Source organism: Struthio camelus, chromosome 6 (assembly GCF_040807025.1).
Source record: "Struthio camelus isolate bStrCam1 chromosome 6, bStrCam1.hap1, whole genome shotgun sequence".
NCBI classification, from domain to species: Eukaryota; Metazoa; Chordata; class Aves; order Struthioniformes; family Struthionidae; genus Struthio; species Struthio camelus.
In genome coordinates, this window is record NC_090947.1 from 34,169,541 (window position 1) to 34,188,390 (window position 18,850).

Genomic DNA, 18,850 nt, shown 5'->3' on the forward strand with positions numbered 1-18,850 from the left:
GGAAACTGCTTATATTATCAGGTACCATTTCATAAGGGCTGCTGAATCTGGCCTATCATCTCCTGGTAAACATCTCAATTAATGGAAGTAATACAAAGTTATGCATTAGCTGCATGATCCCATGCAAAACTAACATAGCTATATGATTTAATAATAAGTAGATATTTTAATTTTTTTCTGTTGTACTTGACATCAGATTCTCTTTTTTTCTCTAAACTGAGAATGAAATAACTGATGGGTATCCTCAGAGCTAATAAAGGCTCTGAATACTTTTACTACAATAACATGAATCTTATTATCTCTTATACACCCCATGAAGCCTGATATGAACAACAAGGAACACCAGTGATGAAGAAAAAGCACCATTCGTCAAATGCCATCTTGGGTTAAAGATACTACTACTACTACTTATCAGAAATGTCACTGCAGACAAATAGGAGGAAAACCAAAATTCCTTAATCAAGCATGATTTACACTCAGCTATCACCTCTTGGCCAATGTTGTATATATGCTGCAATATCTCAGTTAATAACGGGCAAGGTAGCATTTTTTCCCTGGCTGATAAAGTCATTCTCTGTCTTTTCACAGTATATACACAAAATGCATATCTATATACTCAAATACCTCCCTCTTTCACTTCTCTCTGCACGTTATCAGCCACTCCTAGTTCATCAGAGAAGGGACCACAATCACAAAATTTGTTCATTCACAACTGCAGTCAGTGATCTTCAATTCATCACTGTTCAAGAACAATATTTATATAGACGCTAGGAGGTATAATGAACCACCATATCCTATATTTACAGTCTAAGTGAAATAAATGCAGTGTCCTTATCCCTGGGAGGACTAAGGGCCATGCTTAGATAGTTTACAAGGCTCTCACATCGTGAGGATTTCCACTGGAGCTAAGCAAAGAACATGAATCTATCACCTCATTCGGCTAGGGTACTGTTTTTTATATATAAGTTTTTTGTTTAATTTTTTATTTTCACCCACCAGGACATTGCATTCACTTATCTGAGGCTATGCAGGCTGTCACTGGATTTCATCAAATCATGCAGTCTGCAAAGGGTTGCTAGAAGGTCTGGCTGACACAAATAGCCTGAAGCAGAAATGAAAGGCAAGGACAGCATAGAAGGGAATGAGTGCAAAAATATGTCTCTGTGTCCATGAACCTGACTTCTTTGGCTAATGGACTATGCTCCACTGTTCATAGACCTTCCTTAAAAAATTTCAGCAGAACTCACGCATCTTTTTGAAAAGTGACTTTTGTTCAAAAGCTGCTGGAGACACTTAGTGAAAAAAAATCTAATAAGATTAACCAAAGTTGACAAGGTCAAATGATTGTTTTCATTAAAATATTTCAGCCTCTCGGAAATGTTAGTTCAAGTCTGCTTCTGCAGACTTTTTTTTTTTTTTTTTTTTAAAGGCAGTTTGTCTCTCTTTCGATATTTACATTGAAAGAGGCTGAAGCTAAAAACCAGCCTGCAAGAAAAAGGACATAATATTCCTTCCTTAAATGAATCCGCCTCCTAGAAAGGACATAATGTAAACATCACAAGGCTGATATTTACATAACTTTATAGGCAGGTTTGCCTCTTAGAGAGCTTGTGTCTGGGGGGATATACACTAAAAGGGAAAGATCCCACACAGGCTGATAGCTGTGGAACATTTGGTTGTGCAGTTTGCCTTGCCCTGATGTTGAATTCATGGGAGCAGATATGTTCAGAAGCCTTCGTCTTTCTTTGTTGTTTCCCTTTTTTGGAATTTTACTAAAAATAGGCATAGGCCTCCCCTGAAATGACTCTCTGCACAACTTGCTTTCATAAAGCATGAAGCAAAATCTGTTACACTCTGAAAAAACATTAGTACTCCAGACAGCATTTCCAGCCAGTCCATCATTCCTACCATCTTCCTTGAAATACATTCCTTAAGTTATGTGCCTGTCGTCTATAGTATCGTGATGGATTTCAGCACCTGGTAAACAAACACAATGAGTCCCCAACTCCTTCAAGCATAGGGAGCAAGGCATTTGCCTGAGTGTCTGCTTCTGGAATAGTCTCATTTTAGTCCAGGGTAGGAGAAGGGCTAATGTCATACTCTCATACTCCAGCCACATCAGAAAACATTTTCCCATCGTGCAAAAACTTCAGCGCAATGTAACCTCTGTCCGACCCTGGGAATACCAGGTTCCAGTATCAAAGGTGATCGTTGTTTGTAAAGCTTCCCTACTAGCTGCTGATGCTAGAAAGCGTGGAGTGATGGAGACCTAGAACTGTGGAGGAAAAAAAAAGCTTGGCCTCACAGTTAAGGCTGTGACTAACTCAGTTCTATCCTTGCTTCTATCACAGGCTTCCTTTGTGGCCCCCAAACTTATGGCAGGTATCACTCAGCACAGACAAGCTGAAACGAAAGAAAGATGATGGGTAAGACTGTAGTAAAAGATGACACATCATCACTGACCAATTTATTCCTACATTCAGAAACCTATGCTAATTGCTACACAGAAAATGACAATGACAACGTACCAGCACTAATAGCCTGAAGACTTCACCACAGTTTGAAAGTTTAAACAGTTCCACTCCCTTGCTTCTCAAGGAGCAAATTCCTCATACCCTTTCCAAGTCACTGTTTGTTCTACGTACAATGTATCTACATAAAATAAAATAGAAAAGAACTCTGACTTAAAATTTGTTGAGATGTGGAAATGCCGTATACGTCAGTTATTTGAGTTGGGGCATTTCAGCACAATTTTTATTAGCTTTTACTTGTTCATTAAAAACAACTGACAGTCTGTTGGAACATCCCATATTTAGCTTCTAGATCATGCAGAGATTGCCCTCTAACTGAAAAAAATCCAGCTTCTTCCTCTTCCTCCTCCAAAAAAAAAAGCCACTCTTGCTTTCCAGTCAAGAGAGAGCTAGCATATATTAATACAGTCTCAGCTTCAATAACGCAAAATAGTACACTGAAAGTAACCTAGTTTTTTTAAACAGCTAAGCTCGATGAAGAAACAATTCCATAGCAGTTTGGCAGCACAGTGCTTGAGCAATTTCTGCAACTCAAGCAAATCTAAGAAGCACAGAAGAGATCCAGTATCAAACAAAAATGCAGAACCTTAGAGCGTACGAACAACTCAAGTTGTGTGACTTCCACTACAAGCTCTTGTGAGAGCAAGACAACAATGTTAGCTTCTTAAATATAGATTTGATTATTGTATTTCTCATGCCCTTCAAGGACACCTAGAATTAGTCGCTAAGATGCTGTGCTCATGCCTTTAGGAACAGGGGTCTAAATTAGGTTTCTAGCCTGCTACCCATTCTATTAACTAGGAAAAAAGGGTTGACTGTTAGTTTGTTTAGGCATTCAGCAACTTCAAGTGGTTTCAGTGGAAAAAGCTAGGCGTTCAGTGCTTTTGTACATCAGTTAAGCACAAGGATGTAGGCTCCTGTTTTATTAAAAAAAGCCAACTTTAGTCAATGTTTCTATTACGTGCCAGAGATCAACAGCTTCTAATCAATGACTTAACTGGGAACTAATGGTGCATGGCACCTCTTCAGTGCAAGGCCATCTTGCAAAAACTATGCTCATCTTTTTCTGCACGAGACAGTCAATAAACATCTCTTTTCTTCTGTCAACATACAGGATGGATTGTATGAAAAACACATGGAAAATACTGTTCTGTGCCAATATTAACTCAGAAAGCGTCAGTATGGTGTAAGCTGTAAAGTAACCTGGCAGAGATTCAAAATGCATACCTGGCATTAGCTAAATGGTGCTGCACTGAGCCCCAAGGAGAAGTGATTTACACAACAGATCGGTGATTCTCCATTGCTTTATATATACATATAGTGACTGGATTCTCGTTTCATCTATGGATGCAATCAACTTTGGAGTCACCAAGTAGATACTTTGCTCTCACTGTATAGAAAACAGCTCTGTTTTGCTTTCAACATTCAAGGAGCGGAGCAGCATGGACCTTCTGGGAAAGCAACAGGACTGAGAGAACTGTTCTGAACAGCCTCATTGACCCTTAAAAGCATCTCAAACTATTCCAGGGAGACAAGAGGACAGCAGCAGTACAGTCACCAGATCACAGCTGCCCTGATTTCCTGACAGTGGGTGCAGCCACACAGCACTGTCTTATTTCTGCAATTAAGAGAATATCTCTGACCTGATTAGTTACTTCTTCCCTAAGAAAGTGAAAGTTTTATGCTGAGGGGAAAAAAATCTGACGTGACACAAAGATTTTGAAGCATTTTATATTCATCAGTGTTATGTTTAATACTATATTGGTAGTTCCTAAAATGGAAAACAACAAAAAATGTGACTTGCTTAATGATTTAATTACATATTATCTAAATCAGACACATCAAGTTTAGCTTTTTACTGTGACATTTTCTTAAAATGGTGCCTACAGACTTGGATTCTCTGACAAGATTGTTTATTGAAGAATAAGTAACAGAGCTGTGTGTTAATCACTTGGCCACTGACTGATAATTTCTCCACAGTAATTAAAATGCTTTGACCTCCCCTTGCCCCATATGAAAGTGAATATATAGCATGATAAGGAGCCCTGTCTGACACATTTATGTTTATGACATGCTGTTGCTGAGATGCTGCTGCTCAGCATTACGGTCAAGTACCAACAATGCTGAGAAGTCAGATCTGGGAAGATAACACTTCAGCCTTCCAGAGGATTTGATCTGGACAGCATCAGTGGCCCATTTTATCAACAACTCTCAGTAAGGGAATGCATTGTTACTTAGCCAAAAATGTGTTTGACAAGAAATCAAACAGATTTTATATAGTAGCAGACATAAAAGATTTATATCAAATACTGTTAAATAATGTATTTCGGGCTCCTTTACTTGGATGTGTGGAGGAAGCTATTTTCTTTGAAATAACTTTATTTTTAACTCAGCAGAAGAATTTAAACCTGTGCAATTAAACCCTGTGCTGGATTGGATCATCAGTGTATGTGGTTTAATTGCCAGATACTAACTGATGCGTATGAGAACAGTGGGATTAACAAGCATATTGCTGAGATGTGGGAATCCAGGATATCCTGCTAGGTTTTTACACCACTGATTATGACAGGTGATAGTTGCCATTTCTTAATATTTACGGGAAGTAGTGCCACGAATTAGCCCTAGGAAAAATAGTGAGCATTTCTTTCCAAACACTTTGATTTAATGCTTAGATTTAGGAGGTTTAATTTCTAACAAACACATTAAAGTCAATTCTTTTCTAAGAAGCAACGATTGGGATACAGTTTCTTCCTACTATAGTAAGGTTATTTTACACTGCTCAGCCCTAGTGAAGTTTAAGAAGAGCCTCCAACTTTTATAAGATGCCTTTTCTTCTCTAAATCTTGAAAAATGCTTCAAACCTTTGAAAAAGAAATCTGGCTTTGGGAAAACTGATGTGTTTTATGCAAATTTTGTGGATGTCAGTTAAAAAAAAAAAAGTGTTGCGTTTCAGGGCGTGGTATGCAGAGTAAGTTAATCACAAGAATGAGAATCAAAAAAGTTGGCTTCTAGACCTGCAACTGAATGTGCCTGATCTTGGGCAAACTGCTCAGGCTATGATTTATTGTTATTTTGATCCTCACCTCAAGACACATTAAAGGGACAAAATCTTAGGAAGTACTGAGCAGGAGAATATCTTTTCATAAAAGAGAATATTTATTTATATACCATGAAATCATCATTTACCCTGAAAAATGGAAGTACAGCTTGAGATTTTTATACAATCTGCTGGGCAAAACACATTTATATAATAAGCACTGAAGATTTTGCAAGTAGTCATCGTAATTTAAATACCCAATTCCCTTTGAGCCTAATTTTTTTAGGAACTTCTAATTTTAATGGGAATTGGGTGCCCAAATCCCTTTGCATTAGATGCTTTCAAAGCTTCTCAGAAAGATGTTCAAGTGCTAAGAGTTTTTAATTCAGTACTTCTGCTGCAAGGTTAAGTCAAACTCAGAGACCCTTATATTAGTCACTGATTGTTCAGGCATAACATGGAGTATACAGTGTGATAAATAATGAAAGGTTCAAATTTTTCACCGCCTCTTCTAGTATTCTGTGCAGAGGAAATATAACACTTTATTATTCTAATCCAGCAGCATTTTACATTCACCTAGCAGAGATGCATAAGTCAGTAAAGTCAGTGAAGAATGGATCAATTCCGAAATTTTAAAAAAAGGTATCTTTCCCCCTACTTTCTCACAACTGATTTCTTCAGATTCAAAGCTGAATCTTTTTGTTTTTCTCACAAATATTATTTATTCTTTTCAGCATTAGAGTAGCACTCTACAGAGTCATAATCACTACTAAATTCTTGTTACAGAATATGAATTATGACCAAAAAGAAATACATCCTAATTTTCCTAATTTGCTAGCATGAGAGCAGTCTTTCTGCATGTAAACACAGCATGCTTGAAAAGGAGCCATTCAGAGATATTGCTAAACACTGAATGCTACAAAGCTGCTTTCATAGATACTTTTCTCAGAATAACTTCTTATTCTAGACGAGAGCCCAGTATCATTTCAAGAGTTCATGCTGGAAAAATTTAACTCACTAGTGGATTTCAGTAGCTTGCAAAAGCTTAACTTCAAATAATAAAATCACATTGTCAGAACAACCAGTCAAATGACCCGGGGCAGCAACTTTTCTCACAGTGAGATATATTCTATGGGTTAACATACCAACATTTGTTCTACTTCACAACAAGAAACGGGTTGATCTTTGCTTTCAGGTACCAAAAGTTAATTATTTTTAATCGGATTTCCTGAAGGTTCCTATTAGGGCAAAAATCTTGAGATCCCTTATAATTTATCGGGAGGGAAAAAAAGGCTGGTGTAGCTGCTAGCTGTGAAAGTTGACTTGCACTTTCTTCCAGACAATGAACAATACGGACATTTTTTCTGAGAAGGGGTATTTCAAAGATGACAGAGAATATACAGCTTCTATATATCCCTTACAGCACATACTGTTATGGCTTAATAGAATTGAACCCTATCAGGCTGGGAAGGGTAAATCAAAAGCCATTAACAAGCTTGTGATGCAAAGCACCGCACATTTAACGGCAGGTTGTTCCTGCATTCAGAAACTAATGGCATTTCATGCTCATTTCCACGCTCAGCAATAAAGATCAATGCTGTTCATCATTTTACAGATTTTATCATATCCCTCTTCAGCAACCTCTTTTCAAACTAAAGATTCCTAGTCTATTCAATTTCTCCTGTGTAATTTTTTTTTAGTTCTCTAATATCCATTCGGAGAAGCTGGGGTGCAAGGGTCAGACCTGTATTCACTATTCAAAATTCAGAATTTATGCAGTGGGATTATTAGGTTTGTTTTGTTCTCTATTTCCTCCTTATCATTTCTTAGACTCTGCCTGCCATTATGACTGCTGCTGAGTTGATGTGGCAATAAAGACTAGAAGAGATGAGAGTACAAATTTAACTTCTTATTAGATTGGAGAATCTTGCCTCACAGTCCTTTTTATTAACCTTTTTATTATTACTTATTATTTAATAGTTTATTCATTATTTAATATTTTTACATATTATTTAATAAACTTTTCATTAATGTTTTGGAGAGAAATGATACAGTAAAGATAGACAAACATTTGACTTGTTAAGGCTCTTCTCTTTCAGGTAAGGAACTCTAAATTCTCTGTATCTGAAAGGGGTTTCAGTTTATACTGAAACTGTGCAGAGTACTGGGTCAGTTTTGTACATTTTGCCACTGACAAGCATCCAAACATAACACCCATTTCAGGCAGTTAAATACCTACAGCCCTCCAGAGAGAGAGGCTGAGATGTAAAAACCTGCCGGTGGAATCTCTATGGACAAACAAACACTTTTAAAATTAAATATGTACTTCTCCAAAGTTTTTCAAAAGCTCTTCCAAGCCCACCTTCCTAATTTTCTGTCGTGGTGACCCTGATGACATTTTCAGTGCAACAAGAAAGATGCCTGAAAGGTATTTTGAAAAAAGACCTTATGAAAAGCTCGAGAACTTTAAGCACTGATATGTGTCATGAAGCAAAGTTAAGAAAACCAGCCACCATTGTTTCAATCTTCTTTTCCCAGCTATTTCTGAAGTCAGAGTTGCTAGTTTCTGTTTTACTGCCCATCCAGTAAAATCAACAGCAAGACAAGCAATGATTTCAGCAGTATGTGGATCAACATCTCCACATATTTAGACTTAATTCCCTCTAACACATTCTCCTGGGAATGCTGCAACTGATAACATGGCTGGGAGGCTGAGAGGAAATGCATGTCTTTGTGTGCACAGAAAACACTATTCAAATTACTAACCTGTGGTACTTTAAATGCCTTTAAAACTTTCTTTTCTATTGATGCTCAAGAACAAATACTTGTTCTTGTCAATTCCTGTTATTTACAGCTTTTGAAACACAGATGCAGAGGCAGAGCATACTGGTATGACCCCTCCCACACTCCCAAATGATGGGCAGGAGGGAGAAGTTCTAATGCTCAGCCAGCAGCTCAGGAATACCTGTAGCCCAAGTCAAATGTCATCTTTAAAGCAAAAAGATAAAGAATTGTGGAGAAGAGGCAACATTTCCAAAATGTTCAGAAATAGAGCATTTCATGACAAAGCAGCCTAGGGGTACATACTCAAAATAGCTCTACAATTCCAAAAGCACAAGTATTACCTGGGATCATTAATCAGTATAAAACTGCACTGAGTCCATCCACAAAAGCTGAAGCTATTCCATGCTGGAAAATCAGATGGTAGCGTATTTCTAATTATTTTTAAACAGTTGAAGAAAGCATTTCATGTTTCCATTAGAACTATGTCTTTACTCCTTTTTTAGAAACTCACATGGTAGACAACCTAGGTAGAAAACTTTCAAGGTTCAGTGTTTCATTTCAAAGAGACATTTGTACCTGTGGACATTCTGTTTCTACAGTAGTAGTAGTATTGAGAATTCCTAAGTAGTAATGCTATTTTACTGGCTTTACCATTTAAAGTTTCCTCTTAATGAAATGTATGTATGCAGAGTAGCAAACATCAGATTTTATGGCTGATTTGTTATTTTAAGTAGCATTAAAAGCAAGCAAAGCATTTGGGCTTGAAATAAAGAATGTAAAACTCATAAAACCTCTTCCCACGTTCATAGAAAAAGGACAGATTATGTTACGGGAGACAATTCAGTCAAGATACTTTGTCTGCCAATGGTAGGACAGTGTATTGTCTGCACAGAACACAGCATGATTTGAAACAAATGACTCGAGAATATCTGCACCCTTTTTGGGAGGGCAGCTGAAAAGAAATGTGTGTCATAAGTTTATTGCATCATTATGGGAAACTGAGAATTGAGTGGGCTAGGTCTGCACTCACAGTTTCACCTCTCACTTCCATTCTCTACATGGCAAAAGCTCTTATTTCACATGACCTATTTATGAGGGTTAAAGAAACAGCACAAGCTTCTGATACTATGCCTGCAACAGAAGGGAATGACCACAGAATCCCAAAGTACTCTTTTGTTACAATTGAAAAGGAAGCAATTAAAATCACTGTCACTTACTCTCTGTTGACAGCACAGGGGGAAGTGTGCTCTTAGGCTTCTTGGTCTTCTTCTCAGTAGGCTTTGAGGTCTTTGTGGATGAAGCATCTGCAATCAAATCAAAAATTACAATAAAATACAAATCCTATTGAAAAATTAACAATGAAAGGGCTGTCTGTTAACATCAATTTGTTTTGGATCCTTCTGCAAAGTTAGAGAACTTGTTGGCTGTTGAGGTTTTAAGTAAGCTTTTCTGCACAGAATTGCTGGAGAATGTCATATTCCAAAAGGAAGAGGGAGCAGAGGGAGGGATCTCTCTACAGAAGCAGCTGCACTGAAAGCCTGAGAAAGCAAATAGAAAGGAGACACCATCAAGGCTGATGGGCCTATTTAAGTGAAGAGAACAAAGTACAACATGCACAAAGCTGCTCTAGACAGGACATGGGAAAAGGGAAGCAAACGCATCTTTGAAGCATCATTTCTCCAAAAGAACCTCTTGCTATGTCATTCTTCTGGTCCATTGTCTCTTGTGATCTATACAGATGAACATTCTGAAAAGTAGTATTTTCCGCTGTATGCTTAAGTCTTTTCAGGAAGATATTACACACTGGTTCAGTTCCTAAAGAGGAAAGTAACAGTGGCACCGTAGGACTCAGGTTTGATGCATTTCAAGCACTCTCAAGATTATACAGCTCATATCCAGCAACTACTCAACATTGACATCCAAGGGTCAATACAGGCTCTCTTCCATGTGTACCCAAATGATACAGACACATATAACTAGAAGACACAACCTTTTTTCAGTCAGGTTACCCAGGTAGAGCATGTCATGTAACGCAAATTCTAACAAGCATCATTTGTTTGGTTAATTAATTCCAATATTCCTCTTTGGAAGAAAGATCCCAATTCTGGATTCTGATCCCAGCAACACTTGTATCAGCTTGTAGCTTTCCAGTATTAAGCTTTCAGAGGATCTATTTAGGAGATAACTGTTTGAAATTATGTTACTGGAGAAAAGGTAGCATAAATGTTATAGAACCACCTACTTCAGTCACCTACTTGTAGATGTCAAAGCATTAAAGTTGGTCTGTCTAAATTTCCTGTAAAATTAACAGTGGACAACAGAATCTTCTAGCAGGCAAATCAGAGCAGAAGTCTGCTAGGCCTAAGTTTAGGTTCTACAGATTTGTCCCTGAGCTACTGAACCATCAAGTCAAACGTTCCTCTGAGCTGATTTTAGTCCATGGGGCCAAAAGGAACGTAATTAAATTTAAGGTTATTTTCTGAGTCCAAAAATTAGCATCTGCGATGCTGACTGTAGACTGAGCAGAAAGGAGCAATTTTTTTCTGTCGTTTTAGATCACAATTCTAAATTAAAAGTAACACCTGTCCCGTCTCAGTCACAGACATGGGATATCCAGTGGCATCCCTCCTAGTAGTTGAGGTTTGCTCTGGTGCCATTCCTCAAAAACTCTTCTCTGCCATGCAAAGCAGCATGCCAGTAGGGAACGGAAAGGACAGATGAGTCAGCCAGTACTGAGGTAGAAATATGGTCACTCTGGTGTCCAATATTATGCGAGCAGTTAGCTCCTAACACCATGGGTACCACTGCCAGTGTGAGTCAGACAGGTGATGCGACACCACCCCTGTCATCAAGTAATAAATGTCACGAGCTGACAGCCTCCCACGATCAAGACTTTGCAAAATAAAGTCTACATCCAGTCTCCCAGATCATACATTGCCAGCAAGAACTTAGAGTGGGAAACAATAATGCTGAAGGAGAGATGAGAAGAAAACAAAAAGGAAATAAATGGTATGCAGACGACTGAAACATTCATCTAAAAAGAAGATAGAATAACTTTAGAGAACTCCTGAGTGCTGAGCTCTTGAAGATCTGCTCCTATATTCTTCTGCTTCTGTGGTACTGAAAGTGTTATGCGATATTAGACTCTGCTTAAAGCCTCTAGTTAGTCCTTTCTGAACTTCAGTGCTGGTAAAATCTCATTATTACTTTAAATTAGCACCCAAGATTTATATTATGGTAGGTATTGCATTTGATTTTTTGGCTTTGTGTTCTTTCTAGTTGCAATGCAAAGCAGAGTATTCAAGAATGAGCTGTTCACCTGAAGGTGAGCTAACTGGAATCACATTTCACAGAACAGTTGAGGTTGGCAGGGACCTCTGGAGATCATCTAGCCCAACCCCCCTGCTCAGGCAGGGTCCTCTAGAGCACGTTGTACAGGACCTTGTCCAGACAGCTTTTGAATATCTCCAGGGAAGGAGACTCCACAACCTCTCTGGGCAACCTGTGCCAGTGCTCCGTCATCCTCACAGAAAGTTTTTCCTCATGTTCAGACAGAACTTCCTGTGGTTCAGTTTGTGCCCGCTGCCTCTTGTCCTGTCGCTGGGCTCCACTAAGAAGAGTCTGGCCCCATCCTCTTGATGCCCTCCCTTCAAATACTGAACACACATTGATCAGATACCCCTCTCAGTCTTCTCTTCTCCAGGCTGAACAGGCCCAGCTCTCTGAGCCTTTCCTCATAGGAGAGATGCTCTAGCCCCTTCATCATCTTAGTAGCCCTCCGCTGGACTCTCTCCAGGAGTGCCATGTCTCTCTTCTACTGGGGAGCCCAGAACTGGACACAGTACTCCAGGGGAGGCCTCACCAGGGCTGAATAGAGGGGCAGGATCACCTCCCTTGACCTGCTCTTCCTAATGCCACCCCAGGAGACCATTGGCCTTCTTGGCCACAAGGGCACATTGCTGACTCATGCTCAACTTGTTGTCCACCAGCACTCCCAGGTCCTTCTCTGCAGAGCTACCTTCCAGCAGGTCAGGCCCCAGCCTCTACTGGTGCATGGGGTTATTCCTCCCCAAGTGCAGGACCTTGCACTTGCCTTTGTTGAACTTCAGGAGGTTCCTCTCTGCCCAGCTCTCCAGCCTGCCCAGGTCCCTCGGAATGGCAGCACAGCCTTCTGGTGTGTTAGCCCCTCCCCCCAGTTTAGTATCATCAGCAAACTTGCTGAGGGTGCACTCTGTCCCTTCATCTAGGTCACTGATGAGTAAGTTAAACAATACTGGACCTGGTATTGACCCCTACGGGACACTGCTAGCTACAGGCCTCCAGCTAGACTCTGTGCCACTGACCACAATCCTCTGAGCTCCGCCATCCAGCCAGTTCTCAATCCATCTCGTCATCCACTCATCCAGCCTGCACTTCCTGAGCTTGTCTCTGAGGATGTCATGGGAGACAATGTCAAAAGCCTTGCCAAAGTCAAAGTAGACAACATCCACTGCTCTCCCCTCATCTAACCAGACACTTGTCCCATCATAGAAGATTATCAGATCAGTTAAGCATGATTTCCCTTTGGTGAATCCATGCTGACTACAACTAGTAGTAACATTTTAGTTCGGCTTAAATTCCACGGCAGTTTTAAAAGTTTGTGCTCTCAACTCCATGATAAAGTATTTTCCCAAGACCGAGAGACTATCTGGCATGTGAGTTCAGTGCCATCATAATCACTGAAGCTGACAACTGGTACCTTGGTTAGCAAGTTATTCATACTAGACTTCCAAGACAGTGGTATAGAAGGGTGGTTGTGCTGCTAATGCATTTGCTTTTCCTCCCCTCCACTAGAAAAACTAAAGGATCAAAAGTCAGTGAGGGTAAAGAATAGAAAAGTTCTAGATGGAGAAATATGCCATGCATAGTCCTGAAGCAGAATGGTACCTGGGCTCCCACAGTGAATTCTTACATGCTCTTAAAGAATGCACTGAGCTCAGTAGCAAATCCTTGCGGGTTCAACTTCCTGCTCTAAAATCATTATAGAAACACAGTGCACAGCAGGAGCTTGAATTATTCCACAAAGCAGCAAGAGCACTTGACTCTCCACTATTTCTCTGCTCCTGCTTCTTTATGGTGGACACTGAACTACTGCATTGATAGAAAAAATGCAGGAGAGAAGCAGGCAGAGTTCTTTTTTGTGTATGTAGTTCATAAAGGCTGTAGTTGTGAAAGAAACGGGCAGCAGGAAGGAGGAAGTTTTTATGGAAGGGTTTTCCCATACCCTGCAAAGCACTTACCTTCCACCAGCACTCTGCAAGCGCATTCAGCTTTTCCTGCTGCATTCTCAGCTATGCATTTGTACTCGCCTTCATCTTCAGGCACAGCCTTCTCAATGGTAAGTGAGCACAGTGTCCCTAATACAAAGAAAAGAGAGGTCAAATAGGCATTGTGTTTGGCAGTTCACAAAAAGCTTAGTGTTACTAAGGAACAGGATGCATGAAATTATCCAATCCTTTACTACATTTGATGTCCACTGCTAGAAAAAGATGTCTTGACTTTAAAAATTCAACATCAGAATTCACAATAGAAATCAGAACCTTATTAACACTGAAATAAAATAAAAATATTTGGGTAAGTTGGATCATATCACTATTCCTTAGCATTCTCAAAACTGGACCTGCAGCGCTCAAGTGGTTAACGGATAAGACCGTTAGCAGACCCAGAGCAGAATCTCTCTTGCCGTTCTTTGCCTTACAGCTGTGATAAGAAGTCCTCAATGAGATGGTCTTTTCTCAAAAGTGCTACTTGTGTAGGACTGCAAATAAGAGGATTTCTATAACGTGTCCATCTGCAGTATTTTGGTTTAGCCTTGTCTTTAGCACTCCCGTCAGCATCGAAGTGTGAAAAGTAGACCCATAGCTTAGTGTCTGAGTTTAAAAATGGCACTGAGGGCCATTTTCTTTTTGCTTGAATTGCTCAAAGGCCAAATGTCTGATCTTGTAAAACATCTGTAAAAAAGCCCAACATATCAATGGTAATCAAATCTGTCACTGCAATGAACCCATTTAATTTCAAACAAAAAAGCAAAATTTGGGTTCAATAGGTTTGCAGAAACAGGATGTGACATAAGCTCTGTAGCTACCAAGGGAAGCTTGGTATGACCCAAGGGAAATACATTTCCTCTTAAAAAATAAAACTCTGTGAACCAAAACAGAAGCTGTTCCCACTAGTTGGGGGAAGAGGAAGAAGAACTGTGGTTTACCTAATCCCTTACACTCTTACTTGCATTGCTTGGAACAACAAATCATTTCACTCCCTGGGGAGAACCCACTTAAAAAAAATGACACTCCAAACCTTCCCTTTCCAAATATCCTTGCAGTGAGGGTGAAGTGCAGGCTTGCTTTCCCCTTCCTCACTGGAAAGCCTGTCCTATCCTCTAACCAATCTTAGGCATTTTCCCATGTCCTGGGATATAAGGAGATTTCCCAGCATCTCTTGCTATTTTCCATGTTTCTCTCTCTAGGTTAACTGTAGGCTGACTTTTACCTTCCAGAGGGCCAGCCTGCAGACTCCCCATCACGTATCTGCCCTTGCAATGTGGGAGATGGCACAGTCACAAGTGACACTGATCCTTGGAAAGCAACATTGGGAATTTACTGGCTTCCCTCGGAGACTGGACCTCAGTTCTGACATGGCAACTCAGCTTTTGGCATTCAGGTTTTCCCTCACTGTAAGAGGGGACGTTATTATGCAAGGCAAATCTTTCAAAAAAACATCCACAGAGTTCCCAACAGATTTGTTTTGCCAGGAAGACACAAGAGTTAGAAGCAAATGAACTTTTTCCCTCCTCCTTATTTTCAGCAAAACAAAGAAGCTGTAAATAATGCCAGCTTTTTCCCCCTGAGAAACTAAGTGAGAACTATTTCAGAGGAGAAGCACTGACCCCTCACTCACATGGGCTGCTGCGTTCAGCCAACTTACAGGGTGTAGAGAAAAGCCACGTGCCTTCCCTCAGGCTACTCATCTCTGCGAGTCAGCCTGAGCTGCAGCCTCCTTCCAAATGGAGGAGAGACATTACAAAAGTGTTCTGGCAGGCATCTAGCAAATAAAAACTCAGGCATCTCTGCTGTTTAAAGAGACAACTGGAGGGCAAACCAAAGATAACTTCCACTCAAAGAATCTGTATGAATCTATACAACATGATTACAAAAGCTCATGCATTAGAAACTAAAAATGTCATTGCCAAGAACATAAACTATGGAACAAAGTCGCATACATACGAAGTAGATCTCTGGCCAGCTTGCTGATGGGACAGGGCCTGGCTTGTAAGGATAACTGGATCCTTAAGGGACTGGAACAAACCAGCATTTGCTTTAGTTTCTGCTGGTGGGTTACAGAGATCCCTCCTACCTTCTCAAAAGCCCTCCCTGACCTTTATGTTTACCAGTTCGTTTAAGACTCAACTGACAGAGTGTTCTTCACCACTCATGACATTGCGCTACTGCCCATGCAGCACACTCTGCAAATATAAGTTAACACCTTCTGAGAAACTTTCCCTTACGCAGCATGCAAACAGAAAGAACCCACCCTGACAACAGGTCATTCCCCACAATTAAACTAAAACCTAGAAGCAAATCCTAGCTTTTTCTCATAAAAATTCTCCAGCTGCCACGTGCATACAGCTCTCCGTCAGCAGTACTTTTATAGTCCAGCACCGGCCAGGCTGCATAGCAGGGGTCTGACTGAAAAAGCATTTGGGTTATTCTGCTGCAAGTTGAGTTCTCAAGAAATAACGTTAGTCTTGCTGAAGACAGTCATTCCAAAAGAATATTCATATGTGCTTAATTTGAATTAAGTTATTTGGTAAGCAGGAGAATGAATGAAACCTGACTTCTCAAGGGCTGTTCCCTTTGTCTCTTAACTTTCATGCCCCCACAACAATAACCTCTATCCTTTCTCCCTTCATTTCTACTCGCTGGCAGCCACACTGGATCAGCACATCCAAAGCACACGTGGATTGCTGGGCTTGTTGCTACCACCAGAAGATGTAAGGGTGGTATTGAGGAAGAGGAAATGAGATAACTTGGGTCATTCTCCTTTATTTAGCCACTAGGTTTCTCAAAGCTGTGGACTGCTAGGTTTTATTTATTGTGAAACTGGCCAATGGTTCAAAAAAATATTAGCCAGGCTGGGGCAGAGGGCTAAGGGGAAGCTGAGAAACAGAAAGGCTGCCGAAAACTCATTTCCTTAGGGAATTGGAAAAAAAAGGCAGACAAGACTTGATGAGATTTAATAAGGACAGGAACTCCCCAAAAGGCCTACATTTTGTGATCTAGTGCTACAGCCAATTCCCGGGGCTGGAAGGCCAAATGTGCTTCAAGGAAGTATTTGGTATTTCCTCTACAAAAGCCCTCCATGACCTGAAACAGGCTTATTTTCTCATAACTCTAAGAAAGCTCCGACTGGTGACTCCAGTTAGGTATTCCAAATCTTGGCACTCACAAATCCCAGCCAACTAAAAAATTTCACAATGAATTTTGTCCCCCATCCCTCTATTTCTTGTGTGTGTGTGTGTGTGTGTGTGTGTGTGTGTACACACATATATGTATACACACACACACACACACATATATATATATATATATATATAATGTTTAAAGAACCAGCCCACTGACATAGTCTTTAAAACCTTGTCTCAAAGTGCAGCATTAGTGTAATCATGAAAACTTAGATCCTGCACTTGGACAGTGGAACTGGTGCAGCTCTGGAAAAGACCTTAACCGCCAGAGACGCTGACAGTTTACTGGAGGCTCTAGTTTAGATATACAAAACTTTCCCTTGCATTTTGAGCTATTAAAGGATTTTCTGACTTACTCAAAAATAGTGCAAACCAGTTTAAAATATCTCTAGGCTTCTGCATTCTTTCCATGAAACTCTGCAGAAAGTGAACTTCAGATATAAAACAAATACACAAACTAACAAAGAACAGCTCCTGGTCTAATTCCCTGTTCTGGCATCTAGCTGGCCAAACTCCCGACCCCCTGTTTCTGACGCAGATTGAAGTTTCTGATGTCTTTTGCATTTGTATCCCACGGCAAAAAGTAGTACTATGGAGTATTTAGGCAATATTAATAAATACTAGGCCTAGGGAAACTGTATCCTAAAGTTATAAAAAAAATTGGTTGAGGAGCTCTTGGGCCCACTGGTGTTAATTTTTAATAAATCATAGACTGCGTGGGAAAGTGTAGAAATGTGCTACAAGTCACAGTCATGTTTAAAAACGGCAGGTGGGTTGACTGGGAAACTATTCACTGAACATAGTGACGGTGATAACACATAGTGCAGGGGAAAAACTCACAGGAGTTTCAGGGAAGGAAAATAATCCGAGTTAATTATTGCTAATTGACAGAGCTTTAAGGAAAACAATGTAAGAAACAAATCTGCTTTCATTCTTCATAGGATTACACGTTCAACTGGCAAATGTATCTGTGAAAAGGTAATTCTCTTAGATTTACTGAAATATTTGTGTTACCTCACATTATTTTGCACGGAATTAGTGCCATATTAATAACATTCACATTAGGCAGAGTCAGAGCTGCCAAAATAAAGATCTCATGAAGAAGGTGACAAGAGGAAATTATCACTTGGTATGTTTCTAGTGGGCTTCCTCTGTGATCAAACTAGGACCAAATTTATTCGATGTTTTAACCTATGATGTAGCAGTGCTCATAAACTCACAGGTGACTGAAAGGCGGCTGGAAAGGGACAATAAAGGAAGACAGAGAGAGAGAGTGAACACAGCAATTATCATAAATGATCTCATTTACTTGTTGAACTAAGTCCTATTCACTCAAAGAAAATGGGGCTTAATATAGAGAAATGCCAAATTAAATATCCAGGCACAGGAAAGGACACTCTGTCTTCAGACTGGACTGCTGTCTCATGTGAAGGAATAATAACATCCAAGATTTAAAGGTTTAACATAGAAGTAACAAACAGGAGCTCCACTGTGACGAGGTGGAAAGAAGACTAATGGTCTCCTGTAAGCACAAAAAAAGGAAGGTGACCTCCATCTCACTGATGCTGATATTGAGGTATGGGTCTGCTGCCTGTCTTCTAAAAAGAATAAACCAACAAACAACAACTGAAGAGGAGGTATTAAAAAGACAAAAGATAAACAACAACCACTACCACCACCACTGCTACCACCCTCCAGGGACTCGATAAAGTGCATTATGGAGAGGAAGTTAATAAGAGCTTGGCTTGTCAAGTCTCTAAAAATAGAGAGGTAGAGAGGTGTCTTGATTACAGAATCAAAGTCATTATATCAAGTACAAATGGGCTTTTTAGCTTTGCAGAGAAAGGAAATCAGTGTATGGTAGCAGACTGTAGAAAAATTCAAGTTAGAAATAAGAAATTTCTTCGGTTCTTGATTTAAAAACAAAACACTTATGAGAATAATTAGCTAGTGCAATAAATTGCCAGAGATTACAGCAATTTTCTACCTTTTGCTGTA

The 18,850-nt window shown here is 39.9% G+C and overlaps 1 protein-coding gene across 12 annotated transcripts in view; it reads right to left on the reverse strand.

Annotated features, from left to right (window-relative positions):
- MYLK (myosin light chain kinase) overlaps nucleotides 1-18,850 on the reverse strand; it is a 226,987-nt gene that overhangs the window by 51,790 nt on the left and 156,347 nt on the right. For all 12 annotated transcript variants that reach the window (XM_068949081.1, XM_068949083.1, XM_068949087.1 and 9 more), the window contains 2 exons: nucleotides 13,632-13,748; nucleotides 9,570-9,656 (listed from right to left, as the gene is read on the reverse strand). In XM_068949081.1, the coding sequence (XP_068805182.1) occupies nucleotides 9,570-9,656; nucleotides 13,632-13,748 (204 nt within the window). The remainder of the gene's footprint in view (nucleotides 1-9,569; nucleotides 9,657-13,631; nucleotides 13,749-18,850) is intronic.